The sequence below is a fragment of the Oncorhynchus tshawytscha genome, linkage group LG02 (genome assembly GCF_018296145.1).
Source record: "Oncorhynchus tshawytscha isolate Ot180627B linkage group LG02, Otsh_v2.0, whole genome shotgun sequence".
NCBI classification, from domain to species: domain Eukaryota; kingdom Metazoa; phylum Chordata; class Actinopteri; order Salmoniformes; family Salmonidae; genus Oncorhynchus; species Oncorhynchus tshawytscha.
Window position 1 is genome coordinate 52728591 of NC_056430.1, and position 19406 is coordinate 52747996.

Consider the following 19406-nt stretch of genomic DNA (forward strand, 5'->3'; position numbering starts at 1 on the left):
CTCAAGGGGGAACAGATTAAAGTGCCTTGTCCATTTGCACTGCATGTGATTGTACGATTTGTTTGCAAAAGGGCTGTTGATACAATTTGCACAAAGTCAGGAAGCAAAGCGAAGATCAAGCTAAGTTAAGATCAAGTGAATTTAGAACAAATGTTTAATGTATTCAAAGCATTTGGGAATTTCAGTGAATAGCTAAACTTCCTTTACAGTGAACAAACATGTTCTGGGTTAAAAAAAAGTGCATGCTGTATGATTTCCACTTTCAAGCCCTTAATATGTTACATTTCTTGAAATCAATTGAATTATGGTTTGATGTCAAAGTGGCAGTTCACATTTATTGTACCCTGTTCTCTTAAATTGACAACATACACAATGTAACAATATTTAATGTCAGTGCAAATGTTTAGGCCTATTTGGCTTATTATACAGTTGTACTGTACAGTTGTACAGTTGTACAGTTGTGCCAGTACTAAGCTCAGAGGGTAGCATTTAGCAGTAGTTTAAATTATCAAAGAACAGTGGGACATTTTTTTTAATGTAACTTTAAATAATTATTAACATATTTTTAGTAGTTGCAAAACAAATAGGAAACAATGTTAACGGGTCATGATTAGCACACGCAACATTTATACCTTTTAACAAACACACCTGTTTACTGCTCTTTGTTAAGCTTTACATATCAGCCTCAAGGCCTTCGTCAGAGCTTTTGTCAGTGTTTTACATTTTTTGAGATTGGAGTATAAGGAAAACAAGCATATGTTACCAAATATAACAAGGTGTATTTCATAACTATTCTAATAGTGTGTACATAATATATTAAACAAGACTGTGAAACCACAATGAGGACATTGACCCGTCAAGCAAGTTTTCATAAATCATTGGGTACAGTACAAGAAAAAACATCAGTTATCTGAAGTGGAGGCATTAACTTAATGTTCACATTTACAACATAACAATCACAGACAAACATATGTAAAGCTGTCATAAAATGAGTGCCACTTTTTATTTGCAATAGGCAATCACACAATATAATAGTTTACTTTTAAATGGATTATTCTTAACATGTAATCGAGTGTGTGAGTGAGTTTTTGTTGTTGTTGAACTGGCAATATTCAAGTTCCCACATCTAAGGAGCCATGTCCAGAGAGCTCTGTATTGCTCTCCCTTGTAAAGTTTTGCCGAGTTTCTTAGGTACAGTGGCCAGTTGTTACAACACATCTAAGCAACCATGTCCACAGAGCTGTCTGTTTTTTTTTTCTGTAAAGGTTGACAAATGTCTTTGGTACAGTGGCCCATGTGGTTCTGTTGTCAAAGTGCACCACAGGTCAGTAAAGGTCCTTGTTTGACGTGGGGGGAGACTAGTGAATTCTTTAGTGATTATGGTTGCATCAGACACTGTGCCTCTTAGTGATACAGAGCCTAAATTTACCACAAAGTGTTTCCGGACAACTGAGATATGTCAATAACAAGTCTTCCCTGCTCCCCTCGCAAACAGTTTCCTACGAATAGAGAAGAATGTTAGATAATTGTTGCTTAGCTTTTAATTGCGTGTCCAAGCAGTGACTTTCTCGAGATTTGAGCTAAACGAACCAACAGAAGTGCATCAAGGCTCTAGCAGCACACTTTAGTACAGCCCTCTGAAGTGATACAATAACCAACAACTATTGGGAGAACTACATCCATTTTGGTCAGGAAGAACCCCACAACCTCGTCAAAGTCCTACCGTGGCATTGAAAAGAGAGGTGGCATTGCCTTGCGTGGCAAGTTGCCACCATGACTGGATGGGAACCATGGCTTGCTGCAGGACCTTGTCTCTGTGCCACTGCTCCAGGCAGTCCAACGCTTCTGGGAAGGCCTTGCTCTCAAACTTGTTGGCAAACATGCTGTTTCTGTCGATGATCCATTGCAAATCCTCCAGACCATAGATGCAGATGTCCCTAACATAGCGGCCTGCGGAAAGACGTGCAGCAGAAAGGACATAAAGATGAGATTCAGCTCAGTATCAAAGTCTATCAACTGCTGTTGCTCAAACAATGGCACCGGAAGGGATGGCTGCCGTTTTACGGGCTCCTAACCAATTGCACAATATTATTCGATTTTTTTCCGCACTAACTTTTTTTGGTACATAATGTTTCTGCTACCTTCTCTTATGACCGACGAGATTCTGGATATCAGAACCGTGATTACTCACACCGAACTGGACAAATACTTTTTTTCTGTAATCCGTCTGACGCAAAGGATTTACTGCTGCTCCCGGACCAGGTCCAAATCTCCGTCATTCGCATGAAGAGGAGACGGAGATACAGAGGCCGCAGATCTGGGTGCCTTGTGAGAATTAGTCAGCGACTGGGTAACCCGCCTCTCCCATTCGTCCTATTGGCCAACGTGCAGTCACTGGAGAATAAACTGGATGAGCTCCATTTTTGAGACTATCCTGCTAAAGGGACATTTAAACTGTAATATCTTGTTTCACCGAGTCGTGGCTGAATGATGACATGGATAATATAGTTGGCTGGGTTTTCCGTGCATCGGCAAGACCGAACAGCTACCTCCGGTAAGACGAGTGGTGGTCTGTTTATTTGTCAATAACAGCTGGTGTGAAATTTTGTATTAAGGAAGTCTCAAGGTTTTGCTCGCCTGAGGTAGAGTACCTCATGATAAGCTGTAGACCACACCAACTACAGCGAGACCAATTCAAGACCAAGACCGGAGAAAATCGAGTCAAGACTGAGACAGGAAGGAAGAGGTCTGGGATTGAATCAAAACCGAGGACAGAACAATGTGAGCCCAATTCAAGACCATGATTGTAATTTTGTCATATCACCACCATATTAAGAGTTCAAAATGTTGAGTATTTCTGTGTTCATATTTCAGAACAACATATGGATTCTTTAGACATTCAGAATAGTGAAAAAATGCTAACTGAGGGAAAATAGAGCCACTCTACAAATTATTACTAATCCCAACACAGTGGGGAACAATGGGCCTTTACACCTTCAGAGAAGTGCTAAGGATTTATAAAATGATTATAATATTATTTTCAATAATGTTCTGATTTTAATCTCTTCTGTTTTTGTTGGAAAGGGTTAATAATGAAAATAAAAATATACAACCAGGATTTTTCTTTGCTGGTCTCTGGGGAGATTAAATATAGGTAAGTCAGCCATTGGCTAGGCCTGCAGAAGCTAGATAAAGACATCTGCCATTCAACTGTATAAGGGTAACATTTTGGAGTGGAATCAACCAATAACATTTTGACTTAATGGGTGGGACCATTTTTACAAAAATGTATGGAAACTTCTGCCTTGAAGGCCAACAGGTCAGTGCACAATAGCAAGCAGTATTTTCCCCACGGTCTCGCTAGCTTTTGTTGTCGGCTAGTTTGCAGCTGCTGCAGCAGGTCTTATCAAAGAGGATGTTGCTGCTAATTTGATAGCGTCTCCCTTTCAACTAGAAGTTAAATTTCAAATCATCTGAGTGGAACTGTTTTTATTTATTGCAGAGCGCTGGCTTTTGTTAGCCATCTCTTGGGAAAATAACTTATGAACAGTACTAGTCAAAAGTTTGGACACCAACTAAATCCAGGGTTTTTCTTTATTTTTTAAAACTATTTTCTACATTGTTTAATAATAGTGAAGACATCAACTATGAAATGACACATGGAATCATGTAGTAACCAAAAAAGTGTTAAGCAAATCAAAATATATTTGAGGTTCTTCAAAGTAGCCACCATTTGCCTTGACAGCTTCGCACACTCTTGGCATTCTCTCAACCAGCTTAATGAGGTAGTCACCTGGAATGCATTTCACTTGACAGGTGTGCCTTGTTAAAAGTTAATTTGTGGAATTTCCTTCTTAATGCATTGAGCCAGTCAGTTGGGTTGTGACAAGGTAGGGGTGGTATACAGAAGAGAGCCCTATTTGGTAAAAGACCAAGTCCATATTATGGCAAGAACAGCTCAAATAAGCAAAGAGAAACCACATTCCGTCATTACTTTAAGTCATGAAGGTCAAGCAATCCGGAAAATTAAGAACTGTGAAAGTTTCTTCGGGTTCAGTTGCAAAACCCATCAAGCGCTTTGATGAAACTGGCTCTCATGAGGACTGCCACAGGAAAGGAAGACCCAGAGTTACCTCTGCTGCAGAGGATAAGTTCATTAGCGTTACCAGCCTCAGAAATCTGCAATTAACTGCTCCTCAGATTGTAGCCCAAATAAATGCTTCACAGAGTTCAAGTAACACACGTCTGAACATCAACCATTCAGAGGAGACTGCGTGAATCAGGCCTTTATGTTTGAATTCCTGCAAAGAAACCACTAAAGGACACCAAGAAGAAGAGACTTGCTTGGGCCAACAAACATGAGCAATTAACATTAGACAGGTGGAAATCTGTCCTTTTGGTCTGATGAGTCCAAATTTGAGATCTTTTGTTCCAACCGCCATGTCTTTGAGACGCAGAGTAGGTGAACGGATGATCTCTACATATGTGGCTCTCGCCGTGAAGCATGGAGGTTTTGATTTAATTTATAACACCAGGATGAATGCCACTTTTTAAAACATTTTCTAACAAAAGACCACGTAAGATATGGTAGTTTTCATATATTCTTAGAATGTGGGGGAATTACGTATTCTAAGGCACTGGTAACTTTGTGCTAAAGGTGAAATGTTTTTTTTTGCAATGGGAAGTAATAGTTGTCAATTTTGATTAGGAAATGTTTATTGGTTGTGTTTTTGTATTCTTAGGATTTGGTCCTACTGGCTTTTTATGTAAGTTTATGGACTGCTTATTCTTTAACAATGCCTTGGATAGCTCTTTTTTCCCTTTTCACACACATGCGGAAACCTCACCTGGCTTAACTGGTGCCTCCAGAGACGAAACCTCTCATCACTCAACGCCTAGGTTTACCTCCACTGTACTCGCACCCTACCATACCCTTCTCTGTACATTTATGCCTTGAACCTATTCTACCACGCACATAAATCTGCCCCTTTTTAATTCTCTGTCCCCAACGCACTAGATGACCAGTTCTTATTGCCTTTAGCCGTACACTTATCCTACGCTGGACGCTTCTGACTTAGAATATGTGGGCAATACCTAGGTGTCTGGTTAGACTGTAAACTCTCCTTCCAGACTCACATTAAGCATCTCCAATCCAAAATTAAATCTAGAATTGGCTTCCTATCTTGCAACAAGGCATCCTTCACTCATGCTGCCAAACACCCTCTGTCACAGTGCCATCCATTTTTGTCAACAAAGCCCCATATACTACCCACCACTGCGACCTGTACGCTCTCCTTAGCTGGCCCTCGCTTCATATTTGTCGCCAAACCCTCTGGCTCCAGGTCATCTATAAGTATTTGCTAGGTAAAGCCCCACCTTAAAGCAGCTCACTTGTCACCATAGCAGCACCCACCCGTAGCAAGCACTCCAGCAGGTATATTTCACTGGTCACCCCCAAAGCCAACTCCTCCTTTGGGCGCCTTTTCTTCTGCTGCCAATGACTGGAATGAATTGCAAAAATCACTGAAGCTGGAGACTTATATCTCCTTCACTAACTTTAAACATCAGTTGTCAGAACAGCTTACCTATCATTGCACCTGTTTTTATTTATTTTTATTTCACCTTTATTTAACCAGGTAGGCCAGTTGAGGACAAGTTCTCATTTACAACTGTGACCTGGCCAAGATAATGCAAAGCAATGCGACACAAACAACAACACTGAGTTACACATAGAATAAACAAAAGTTGTCAATAACACAATAGAACAAGTCTATATACAGTGTGTGCAAATGGCGTAAGGAGGTAAGGCAATAAATAGGCCATAGTAGCGAAGTAATTACAATTTGGCAATTAACACGAGGGATAGATGTGCAAGTAGAAATACTGGTGTGCAAAAAAGTAAATAAAAACAATATGGGGATGAGATGGGTAGTTGGATGTGCTATTTACAGATGGGCTGTGTACAGCTGCTCAGATAGCTGATGCTTAAAGTTAGTGCACCTGTACATATCCCATCTGTAAATAGCCCACCCAACTAGCTCATCCCCATGTTATTTTTTTCTCTCCTTTGCACCCCAGTATCTCTACTTGCACATTAATCTTCTGCACATCTAAATCCACATCAATGCTTAAACCACATCAATCTGATTGGGTGGGCCTTTCAAGCCCGATAGGTTTGCCAATGTGCAAACATGTCCATAATAGATAAGGCTCTTAAGATATTGCTTCAAGAAAGGAGTGTATATATTTCGCCTGGTGAAGCGGTTTTATGCGCTGACTGAATGGAAGATGATAAATCTGAGTTTTCCCCGCTGATCTCGGGAGGAAATTACGAGTCCTCACTGTCCAAGACTGAGTACAAATGTATCTGACTGACACTGAGTCCAGTACAAGACCAGTGGTGACCCGCCATTCAGGGCAGGTGGGGCACACTGATTGGACTGATCATGTCAACATAATACTTTCAAAATCATAGCTAACAAGCAGTCATCATCATGAATCACGTCGACAAACTACTGGCAAATCCTTTTCATATGAAGAGAAATGATAGATTAAACCTATTAGTGCTCATCGGCCATTGGACATAAACATTACACAACAAGTTGGAAATCGCAAATTCAACATTGAGTGGTTTGGAAGGAATCAGTGGCTAACTGCAAGGGTTGCAAAGCAATCACTAGCCTGCTGTTCAGTGGAGTGGGTATATGGTCCAAGTCTGGGTTTAAGGGTCTCATTTCCAAGCTTAGGTACACTGCAGTATCCACCGAGAGGCTCTTGCTGCCAAGGGAATGGCTGACAGCTTGAAAGATGTTTTGGACACTACAGTGAAAATGGGTAACTTTGTTAAAGCAAGGCCCCTGCACTATGCAAGGATATGGGCAACGGACACTTTTGCAACATACAGAAGAACGCTTATTATCAAGGGGCAAAGTATTGACACATTTCTTTTGAATTGAGAGACTAGCTTAAAGTTTTCTTTACTGACCATAATTTTCACTTCTGACCGCTTGCATGATGACGAGTTTCTCACACGGCTGGCCTATCTGGGTGATGTTTTATCTCGCCTGAATGATCTGAATCTAGGAATACATGGACTCTCCGCAACTATAGTCAATGTGGGGCGGCAGGGTAGCTAGTAACCGCAAGGTTGCAAGTTCAAATCCCCGAGCTGATAAGGTACAAATCTGTCGTTCTGCCCCTGAACAGGCAGTTAACCCACTGTTCCTAGGCCGTCATTGAAAATAAGAATTTGTTCTTAACTGACTTGCCTAGTTAAATAAAGGTAAAATAAAAAATGTGAGGGACAAAATTGAGGCAATGATTAAGGACAGCACACAAGTCTTTCATTGTATGATTTTTTTTTTTTTTGTGCAAATTAACTCAAGCTTACAGACAATGTCAAATGTGATCTAGAGAAACACCTGAATGAGTTGGGTGTGCAATTATGCAGGTACTTTCCCGAAACGGACGACATAAACAACTGGATTCGTTATCCCTTTCATGCCCTGCCTCCAGTCCCCTTTCCGATATCTGAACAAGAGAGCATCATCGAAATTGCAACTTGCGGTTCTGTGAATATTTAATCAGAAGACACTGCCAGATTTCTGGATTGGGCTGCGCTCAGCGTATCCTGCCTTGGCAAATCGCGCTGTTAAGACACTGATGCCCTTTGCAACCACGTACCTATGTGAGAGTGGATTCTCGGCCATCACTAGCATGAAAACTAAATACAGGCACAGACTGTGCGGAAAATTATTTAAGACAGACTCTCCAATACAACCCAACATTGTAGAGTTACGTGCATCCTTTCAAGCGCACCCTTCTCAGTTATTTACAATTTTTGATGAACAAATAAGGTTTTATATGTAAGCTGTAAAATGATTGATTATTATTATAATATTTTGTGCCCTGGTCCTATAAGAGCTGTTTGTCACTTCCCTCGAGCCGGGTTTTGACAAACTCACACTCATTGTTATGTTTAATAAATGTATCGTATAGTGTGTGTGGCAGGCTTACAATGATGGCAAAAAAACATTTGAAAGTGCATTGACCCTGGTACTAAGGGGGTACGCAGTTGGAGGTTGAATGCTTTGAAGGGGTATGGGACTATAAAATTTTTTGGAACCACTGGTCTAGAGGGTCTACACCAGAAGTTAATGGTTATCCGTGGGAAGAATGTATATGGTGGGTGCAATTAAGCTTGGAATGTGCTGAGTGCAGGGAAAACGATCACGTGGTAGCACTGATAAGGGGAGAAAGCCGTGGATTAGTGATGAAGGGGATCGAGGTCGGGTCACATTAAGGGAGAAGGAACAGTTTATTTTCCGTATCACTTAATTTCCTGCCTAGCAGTATATATGCCATGTTTAGCGAGAAGGAGGAGCCCACCTAAATTGGGGTATTTCTATTACCACTATTGGAAATTTTGTTTTTGTCTGTTCAGGTGTTCGATCCTTTTGGGGTGAATAAACTTGGCCTAAGCTTTCATAGTGTCTTAGGTTCTATATATCAGAGTAAGAATTCAACACAAGCAAAAACTAAAGCAGGAAGTACGAGTGACTCGCTTAATACGGAAGTGGTCAGATGATGCGGATGCTAAGCTACAGGACTGTTTTGCTAGCACAGACTGGACTATGTTAGGGGATTCATCCGCTGGCATTGAGGAGTATACCATATAAATCACCAGCTTCATCAATAAGTGCATCAATTACGTCATCCCCACAGTGACTGTACGTATCATATCCCAACCAGAAGCCATGGATCACAGGCAACATCGCAACCAAGCTAAAGGCTAGAGCTGCCACTTACAAGAAGCGGGACACTAATCCTGACGCTTGTAAGAAATCCTGCTATGCCCTCAGATGAACCATCAAACAGGTAAAGCGTCAAGGCTCGGACACTCCTCGGTTTGCAAACTGTTACGGATTAGAGGGAAGCCCAGCCATGAGCTGCCCAGTGATGCGAGCCTACCAGACAAGTTAAATGCCTTTTATGCTTGCTTCAAGGCAAGCAACACTGTAGCATGCATGAGAGCACCAGCTGTTCCGGAGGACTGTGATCACACTCCGTAGCCAATGGCAAGAAGGTGGTATGAGGGCCCGACGTCCACAGGTGGCGGTTGTGCTTACAGCCCAACACCGTGCAGGACGTTTGGCATTTGTCAGAGAACACCAATATTGGCAAATTTGCCACTGGCGCCCTGTGCTCTTCACAGATGAAAGCAGGTTCACACTGAGCAGATGTGACAGACGTGACAGAGTCTGGAGACGCCGTGGAGAACGTTCTGCTGCCTGCAACATCTTCCAGCATGACCGGTTTGGCGGTGGGTCAGTCATGGGTGGGGTGGCATTTCTTTGGGGGGCCGCACAGCCCTCCATGTGCTCGCCAGAGGTAGCTTAACTGCCATTAGGTACCGAGATGAGATCCTCAGACCCCTTGTGAGACCATATGCTGGTGTGGTTGGCCCTGGGTTCCTCCTAATGCAAGACAATGTTAGACCTCATGTGGCTGGAGCGTGTCAGCAGTTCCTGCAAGAGGAAGGCATTAATGCTATGGGCTGGCCCGTCCGTTCCCCAGACCTGAATCCAATTGAGCACATCTGGGACATCATGTCTCGCTCCATCCACCAACGCCACGTTGCACCACAGACTGTCCAGGAGTTGGCGGATGCTTTAGTCCAGGTCTGGGAGGAGATTCCTCAGGAGACCATCCGTCATCTCATCGGGAGCATGCCCAGGCGTTGTAGGGAGGTCATACAGGCACGTGGAGGCCACATACATTACTGAGCCTAATTTTGACTTGTTTTAAGGACATTACATCAAAGTTGGATCAGCCTGTAGTGTGGTTTTCCACTTTAATTTTGAGTGTGACTCCAAATCCAGACCTCCATGGGTTGATAAATTTGATTTCCATTGATAATTTGTGTGATTTTGTTGTCAGCACATTCAACTATGTAAAGAAAAAAGTATTTAAAGGGAATATTTAATTCATTCAGATCTAGGATGTGTTATTTTAGTGTACCCTTTATTTTTTTGAGCAGTGTATATATACATACATACACAGCCAAAGTCAATTTTACATACACCTTAGCCAAGTACAATTTAAATTAGGTTTTTCCACAATTCCTGACATTTAATCCTAGTAAAAATGATCTGTCTTAGGTCAGTTAGTATCACCACTTTATTTTAAGAATGAAATGTCAGAATGAGAGAAGAATAATTTATTTCAGCTTTTATTTCTTTCATCACATTCCCAGTGGGTCAGAAGTTTACATACACTCAATTAATATTTGGTAGCATTGCCTTTTATTTTGTTTTACTTGGGTCAAATGTTTCTGGTAGCCTTCCACAAGCTTCCCACAATAAGTTAGGTGAATTTAGGCCCATTCCTCCTGACAGAGCTGGTGTAAATGAGTCAGGTTTGTAGACCTCCTTGCTCGCACATGGTTTTTTCAGTTCTGCCCACAAATGTTCTATGGGATTGAGGTCAATACCTTGACTTTGTTGTCCTTAAGCCATTTTGCCACAACTTTGGAAGTATGCTTGGGGTCATTGTTCATTTGGTAGACCCATTTGCGACCAAGCTTTAACTTCCTGACTGATGTCTTGAGATGTTGCTTCAATATATCCACATAATTTTCTCTCCTCGTGATGCCATCTATTTTGTGAAGTGCACCAGTCCCTCCTGCAGCAAAGTACCCCCACAACATGATGCTGCCACCACTGTGCTTCATGGTTTGGATGGTGTTCTTTGGCTTGCAAGCCTCCCCCTTTTTTCTTCCATACATAAAAATGGTCATTATGGCCAAATAGTTATATTTTTGTTTCATCAGACCAGAGGACATTTCTCCAAAAAGTATAATCTTTGTCCCCATGTGCAGTTGCAAAAACTGGGATTGATTTGCTTTTAGGTTATTTTTTGCACTGTGGCTATAGAAAGGACGTTCATTTCTAAGACGTTCATTTCTAAGAGACAGAACGCGTCTCCTTCCTGAGCGGTATGATTTCTGCGTGGTCCCATGGTGTTTATACTTGCGTACTATTGTTCGTACAGATGAACGTGGTACTTTCAGGTGTTTGGAAATTGCTCCCAAGGATGAACCAGACTTGTGGTCTACAATTGTTTTCTGAGGTCTTGGCTGAATTCTTTAGATTTTCCCATCATGTCAAGCAAAGAGGCACTGAGTTTGAAGGTAGGCCTTGAAATACATCCACAGGTACACCTCCATTTGACTCAAATGATGTCAATTAGCCTATCAGAAGCTTCTAAAGCCATGACATCATTTTCTGGAATTCTTTAGACTGGAGCGTTGGCCTTTGTGGGTTCGATTACAGGCTCAAAATGGCCAGAAACAAAGACCTTTCTGAAACTCGTCAGTCTAGAAATGAAGGCTATTCCATGCGAGAAATTGCCAAGAAACTGAAGATCTCGTACAACATTGTGTACTACTCCCTTCACAGAACAGTGCAGACTGGCTATAACCAGAATAGAAAGAGTGGGAGGCCCTGGTGCACAACTGAGCAAGATGACAAGTACATTCGAGTGTTAAGAGTTCCTCTGTCCAGTATCTTTTTTCTTTTTATTGGACAGTCTGAGATATGGCATTTTCTTTAACTCTGCCTAGACGGCCAGCATTGCTGAGTCGCCTCTTCACTGTTGACGTTGAGACTGGTGTTTTGCAGGTACTATTTAATGAAGCTGCCAGTTGGGGACTTGTGAAGTGTCTGTTTCTCAAACTAAACACGCTAATGTACTTGTCTTCTCGTGTAGATATTACCTCCGTTACTTCGACTAACCTGTACCCCTGCACCTTGACTCGGTACCGGTACCCCCTGCATATAGCCTCTGTTATTTTATTGTTGCTTTATTAAACTTTAGTTTATTTAGTAAATATTTTCTTAACCATTGTTTTGGTTAAGAGCATTTCAGTAAGCACCTGTTGTATTCGGCAAATGTGACATACGATTTTGATTTGTGTGAACAGTTTGCTTCCTAATCAGAAGACTAATCTGGAATCAAGGAGCAAAACATGCCCTAGACAAGTGAGGTCAAGAGTAGAAACTGACTTTGATAGGGAGTTGTTGTACCTTTGCATCCATTGTGTACTGTCCCCTCTTGGTCCCTCCATTTGATTGTCCGGATCTCGCCACCCCAGCCGCCTCCTACATGACTTCCTGGCGCTTCTAGGAGCAGATAATCGATTCAAAACAGATAATTTCATTCTCACTTTTCATTATAGCTTCTCATGTGTCACTTGCAGTGCCTTCAAAGTTTTCATACCCCTTGACTTATTCCACATTCTGTTGTTACACACTGAATTCAAAATGGATTACTTTTTTTCTCTCACCCGTCTATATACACTATCCCAGAATGACAAAGTGAAAACATGTATTTTGAATTTTTTTGTTAATTTATTTGAAATGAAACAGAAATATCTCATTTACATATGTCAATACTTTGTAGAAGCACCTTTTGGCAGCGATTACAGCTGAGAGTCTTTCTGGGTAAGTCTCTAAGAGCTTTCCACACCTGGACTGTACAACTGTTGCCCATTATTCTTTTCAAAATTCAATTTCGTCAAATTGCTTGTTGATCATTGCGAAGCCATTTTCAGGTCCAGACATTGATTTTTCAAGTCGATTTAAATCAAAAAATGTTACTCGGCCACTCTGGTAAGCAACGCCAGTGTAGATTTGACCTTGTGTGTTAGCTTATTGTCCTGATGAAAGGTGAATTCATCTCCTAGTGTCTGGTGGAAAGCAGACTGAACCAGGTTTTCCTGTAGGATTTTGCCTGTGCTTAGCTCCGTTCTGTTTATTTTTTAATCATGAATAACCCATAGTCCTTAACGATTACAAGCGGGGGGTTGTGTAATCTGTGTTTTGAAATGAATTGCTCGACTGTGGGACCTTACAATTATCTGTATGTGTGGGGTACAGAGATGAGGTAGTCATTCAAAAGTCCTATTATATACTATTATTGCAAACAGTAAGTCCATGCAATGTATTGTGGTGTTAAGCAAATTTGTACTCCTGAATGTATTTAGGCTTGCTATAACAAAGGGGTGGAATATTTGACTTGTTTTTCCTAGCCACTGTGCTTCTGCATTTCTTTCTCTTTGGGGTTTTAGGCTAGTTATCTGTAAAGCACTTTGACAACTGCTGATGTAAAAAGGGCTTCATAAAATACATGTCATTGAGCTACGCTGGTTTACTTTACTTCAAACAATGTGGGCATGTTGAACCCCCTTCCTTTTAAGTTTCAAGGCTAGAAGTAATCTTTGAACACCCCAAATAAATGTACTGTAAATCAGCCTTTCACGAACTGTTACTAGGCCGCCAGGATTTATCGACTAAGCATAGCCTTTCCGCTCCTAGGTTTTTGCTTTTGGATACATTTCAAATTGGAAAGGTTGTGCGTGGCATAGCTATGCACTCATGGAAAGATTGTAGATGTCTTATGTTTTCCTCGCGGATTTAACATTGATATAAGCTCAGAACCACTTGTGTTACAGAGATTACAAGTTGCTTTTTATGTGCTGTTTGTAAACTTGTACTTTACCTTTAATGTGATTGAGCGTCACCCAGTAGTGCTCATCTGGGCTGAATGTGTCCTTGGACCACTCTAGCAGGTCTCTGGACACGTGACTCCTCAGTACAAACTCCACAAAGGTCCTGGTTAGTGCGTAGTAGGCTGTACCAAAGTACATCTGAAGCCTGTGGGGCGGAGCACCTTTCTTTGGGCCTCCGTGCTTGGGGGCCACGTGGGAGCCCCTGACTTCCCTGTACTGCAGCTGAGTCCGGTGCCTCATAGCCGCAGGCTGCTTGATGCCCGGGGTCATGTTTCTGTCCCTCCACTCCTTGCTCTGCATGTAGCGCACCAGCTCCAGGTTGCTCTTTACAGGGAAGTCCTGGCCGCACAAGTTGAGCACCTTCCTCCAGGGCACAGGCGATGCCGCCAGGTCCCTCATGCAGTTGATGTCGGCCTGCAGCCGTGAGAAGCCGGCATAGGTCACCATCTCGCTGTGGCTGGCCAGGAACACATTGGGAAAGCAGCCCACAAGGCTCTCCACGGCTTCCCTGTACTCCCGCGGAGCCTTGGCGTCCACGTGGATACAGTAGACATTCTGCGGCATGTAGATTGCCCGAAGCAGGCGCAACAATAGCTCCAGCTCCTTGTGGACAGTGAGGATGAAGGCCAGAGGGTAGTCTTCCTCTTCCCGGCTCAGCGGGCTGGTGATGAAGTGAAGCTCCCTCACCAGATGGGAGCAGTCCTGGTCCCCACCTCGATTTCCCATACTCAGAAGATGGCTCTCCACCTGGCAGTCATGGCGTTGCCATGCTGTTGAGCCCTTGGTGCTGGGGAGGAAAGCTTGGCAGTACTTAGAGAATGGCCTGCAGCCCAGGGGCCCACTCTGACCCTGGGGATCTGTGCCAGCCATGGCCCTCAGGTAGATGACTGAGCAGATGAGCATGCATATTCCCAGGCAGAACAGGAAACTGCGCTTTGCGCCTTCCAGCTGGAGCATAATAGTCCAGCACTGGACGGATACCACACAATTACCTGCAGCGAAAGACCAGGGTTAGGCTGTACTGTAAAATGACAAAGCCAGACTTGAGACATTAAAAGTATTTTAAAGACTCATACCCTTCCATACTTTTTATGGAAGATTATTGAAAAATAACCACAATTATCAGCAATGTTTTACAACCGTAAGAATAATCAGTTTCCTCATTGCAATTCATACGGGGATTCTTTCTAGAGATGTTTAAAAACCCAGCACACAGCAAAGATGAGTAGCTTTTTATGGAGTGCTTATTAATCCGATCAACAGATGATACAAGTGAGTAGAGAGGAAATATTTAGATAATGCTGCTAGATGGACTGAGGAAGATGGCTCAGGAAATTGAAGAAATGAATCATTAAGCAATGCAAGAGACAGACTCATAGACATCAGAATAGAAATGCACATTTGAATTTTGAACCTAGCCATGCAAACAAGGTTTGTATTTTTGCAGTATACAGGTTTCGAAATATGGAAATGCTCTAGCTCCTAGATACACAATACCCTGGATCTAAATAGGATCACACAGCCATAATTAACATCATACATTTTCTTAATCACTTGTAAATCAAAGTAGGTCTACCTGTTGTTCCTGCTAACAGATTGATTATATTTTGTAAGAAGTGAGCTACACTGCTTCGCTCATTCACTGCACTACCACTGGTGGAGAATCAATAAGAATCCAGTTGCTCTTATAACACCCTCTGCAGTTGCCTGATAGCACACTAGAGAGACTTATTCACCGGAGACTTGCTAGAACCCGATAATCAGTGGCAGCCTGTTAAAGAGATTTGGACATTGGGCTTGTTATGTGAATATGTAATGAAATCCCAAGGGTCTCCCACATCAACTACACAGGCCATTGTGACATCAAGGAAAAAAACAACAAGATTGGTCTATGCAGTAATTATGTCAACAGACAGGTAAAGTTGAATAGAACCCCCAGGGATTTATCTCATTCTTGGCTTACTGATTCTGAGAGAGCCGTCTTGTTTGCTTATGGCAAACTGCCATTGATTTATTGTTTGTAGTTAATGGGAGACTTTTTCACGAGAAATGAAACCGTCAACTGGCGTTGTTTATTTAGAAACTAAGCAAACTATGTGTGGATAGCAGTGTATCATCCAGTGTGCAAGATTTAAAAAAAAAAAAATGTGAACCACCTGTTGCCATTTATTAGTTGGATTAAACACTGCTAGTTCTCATGGAGCCATGCTTTTATTTTATCACCTGTTAATGGATTGAGTAATTAACCAGATATTCCATCACTCTTAGGCATTTGTAATTGAAAGCTCATTGTGGGATTGTTTAATACCACACACATCATTGCATACTACCCTCAGCAACATTTTGATTCAGGGCAAATACAATCTACCATTACCTCCCAAGTGTTACACGCACACAGAGGATAAGGCTATCCAGTTACCTTAATTGCAGTTGAACCCAGGGTCCTTTTGCTGAAGAATAGGTTAAACATTAAGGGCCTTAACAAAAAATGCCGAGCCGGAACCAACAGGGAGTCCAGCCTGGCACACGCAGGGAGCTGGAGCCATGGGTTGTCAAGGGATGGGCTGGTGGAGCTGATGCTGCTGCATTTTGCTGTGCGTTGCTTTTGTTGTGGTTGTCTCAGGGCGGCGGGTGGCTCGCAAGGTCGTTGTACTCCACATCCGTCTCTGTTTTGAGCGTGTGTGTGTGCCTGCGTGGGTCATTTCTTGCTCTCACGTCTGTGGCTGAGGCGCTCCCACTGCATCCCACCTGAGATGAGGGCCGGCCCTGCCTGGTAAGGGCGGATTCTCTCTCATTTGGCGCACACACACACCCATATACAAGCACTGGCAACCTTTCCCGACAGTCTCCTACCACCTTTAAAATGATCTTCAACTGCCTCGCTTAATTTTTTTTCTCTCTTCATCTCTCACCCCGTATCGCTATTTCTCTCTCATTCTCCTTTCCCAATTTTAGATTTAACACAAAAGCTAAGCAACCCCAATCTTCCTTCCAATGTCAGATTTGCAGCAGTCGCAGCATGGATTATGGATCTTATCCTCGACTTCTCTCTCTCTGCCTCTCTCGCTCCCTCTCTCCTGGGAGAGTTCTCAGATGGTTCTGCTGCTGTGGCTGGTTTAGTGCTGTGTAGAGTAGAGTGCCGCCGGAGGCAGCGACAGCCTCAGCCAGTGTTTTGTTTGCTGCCTGGTCAGCGACTGAGATTAGTTCTTGTTGTGTTAACAGGGCCACATGGCCAGAGGTCACATTGAGCTGACACCAGGACACAATAGGTCCCCCCTGCTGGTGGGCTTTTGTCTTTGTGTGGCCGAGTGTGACGTTATGAGTGTGTGTATATGAACATGAGTGTGCACGTGAGCGTTTGTCACTCATTAATGAAAATAAACATTCACTAGTAATGCACAGGTCTGTTTTTATTAAAGAAGGGGGAAAGAACACAACAGAAGCTGTTGATTTGAGTAGAATAGTCATTTGTCCCTCCATTATTCCACAATTTTGCTTTTAGCCTGCCAAATTATGGATATAATGGCCTCCCCTCTTATCACTTTCTGTTAAATGAGGAAGAGCTTGGTTTTTGTTTGGAAAGTGTATTGGAAAGTTGGAAAGCAGTTGGCATCAGTTTCTGGGATTACTTATCTCTTTCCAGTGATCCTGCTGACCAAGGATGGGTCTGAGAAGCTATTTGGCATCGCAGCTAGCTTAGCTGCTAGCTGGCTGCATATCAAGCTAGCGAGGTTTTCTTGAATGCAGCCCGCGACGAGGTTAGCCATTGTGGCTGGGACCGCGGATTGTCCCGGGTTTGTGGCTGTCTAGATCCCTGCTGTTGTTTTCAATCTTCCCTGTGACCTGCCCTGTCTGGAACTGAGAGGAGTAACAGCGTAACATACATTGCTAGCTACTATGACAAGACCAAAGCCGGCGGGAGTACCATTGAGGACAGTGGTGTCTCTATCACACGTGAAGGATATTTTAATTGAACAAAAGAGACCTTACAAGCAGTTGTTACAAGAAAATAGCTTCAAGTGTTTTGTCCAAATTCTCGTGGATTTTATCAATAAAAGAATGGACGACCTGACCAGAGATTTCCAGGACCTGAAGAACAGTTTGCAGTTTTCCCAGGGTCAGCTCGATGAGTTGAAACAAGAGAATGGCAAGATGACAGCAATCTGTAAGTCATTAAGAGAGGACCAGTTCTGTGTGTGAATTCATGATAACAATGACCGATAAATCAGATTATCTCGAGGGACAATCAAGGCGGAACAACATAGTTGTGGATGGAATCACCACATGAGACCTGGACAGAGTCTGAGGATAAAGTGAGGGAAATGATCTCTGAGAAATTGAAGATGGACCACAGGAAGATTGAGGTGGAGCGTGCACAAATGACTGGAAAACCCACCACCGGCCCAGGTGATTAGGCCCAGGCCAATAGTGGTCAAGTTCCTGAAGTTCAAGGACAAGGTTGCTGTTCTGGAAAGAGCCAAGAAAGTATATCTTCCTCTACGAGGACTATCCTGAAGCTGTGCGCCAGAAGAGGAAAAAACTGATCCCTGCCATGAAAGCTGCCAGAGCGCGTGGGGACATTGCGTACATCCGATATGACAGGCTCATTGTCCACCCTCCCTCCCAGAAGCATGGAATGGATGAGCGAGCTAATCATATGGTTTGTAGCCTCAACTCCGCAGCGCGCGCGCGAACACACACACGCACCAATTGATTAATGGACTGCTGAATGTATTTTTCTTTTGCTTTGTCTGCTCTTTTCAGTATTATGTCTATCGCTGATAAGCTACCCAGGAAAGGGCTGAAAATAGCCCATATTAATATATGTAGCCTTTAGAAATAAGGTTAATGAAATCAATAACTTGCTAACATCAGATAACATTCATATATTAGCAATTTCTGAGACTTACTTAGATAATTCATTTGATGATACATCAGTAGCAATACAAGTATACAACATGTATAGAAGAGACAGAAATGCTTTTGGGGGAGGTGATGTATACAGTGGGGCAAAAAAGTATTTAGTCAGCCACCAATTGTGCAAGTTCTGCCACTTAAAAAGATGAGGCCTGTAATTTTCATCATAGGTACACTTCAACTATGACAGACAAAATGAGGAAAAAAATCACATTGTAGGATTTTTTATGAATTTATTTGTAAATTATGGTGGAAAATAAGTATTTGGTCAATAACAAAAGTTTATCTCAATACTTTGTCATTGCCAACAAAGGGTATATAACAGAGGTCAAACATTTTCTGTAAGTCTTCACAAGGTTTTCACACACTGTTACTGGTATTTTGGCCCATTCCTCCATGCAGATCTCCTCTAGAGCAGTGATGTTTTGGGGCTGTTGCTGGGCAACACAGACTTTCAACTCCCTCCAAAGATTTTCTATGGGGTTGAGATCTGGAGACTAGCTAGGCCACTCCAGGACCTTGAAATGCTTCTTACGAAGCCACTCCTTCGTTGGCCGGGCGGTGTGTTTGGGATCATTGTCATGCTGAAAGACCCAGCCACGTTTCATCTTCAATGCCCTTGCTGATGGAAGGAGGTTTTCACTCAAAATCTCATGATACATGGCCCCATTCATTCTTTCCTTTACACGGATCAGTTGTCCTGGTCCCTTTGCAGAAAAACAGCCCCAAAGCATGATGTTTCCACCCCCATGCTTCACAGTAGGTATGGTGTTCTTTGGATGCAACTCAGCATTCTTTGTCCTCCAAACACAATGAGTTGAGTTTTTACCAAAAAGTTATATTTTGGTTTCATCTGACCATATGCCATTCTCCCAATCTTCTTCTGAATCATCCAAATGCTCTCTAGCAAACTTCAGAC

At 42.6% G+C, this 19406-nt stretch overlaps 2 protein-coding genes across 5 annotated transcripts in view; one reads left to right on the top strand and one right to left on the bottom strand.

The window, feature by feature from the left end:
• Window positions 1–17127, bottom strand: part of LOC112267165 (beta-1,3-galactosyl-O-glycosyl-glycoprotein beta-1,6-N-acetylglucosaminyltransferase 7) — a 40963-nt gene extending 23836 nt beyond the window's left edge. The window contains exons 1-5 of one of the 4 annotated variants that reach the window (XM_024445338.2): window positions 15990–17120; window positions 13561–14562; window positions 12087–12182; window positions 1724–1950; window positions 353–1499 (exon numbers count right to left, since the gene is read on the bottom strand). In XM_024445338.2, coding sequence (XP_024301106.1) covers window positions 1389–1499; window positions 1724–1950; window positions 12087–12182; window positions 13561–14527 — 1401 coding nt within the window. In that variant the 5' untranslated portion in view covers window positions 14528–14562; window positions 15990–17120 and the 3' untranslated portion in view covers window positions 353–1388. Of the gene's footprint in view, window positions 1–352; window positions 1500–1723; window positions 1951–12086; window positions 12183–13560; window positions 14563–15146; window positions 15442–15989 lie in introns of those variants that run through there. The other 3 variants (XM_024445348.2, XM_024445366.2, XM_024445357.2) reach the window with 3 other exon arrangements.
• LOC112267181 (replication termination factor 2) overlaps window positions 1–19406 on the top strand; it is a 41919-nt gene that overhangs the window by 7111 nt on the left and 15402 nt on the right. The window lies entirely within an intron of this gene.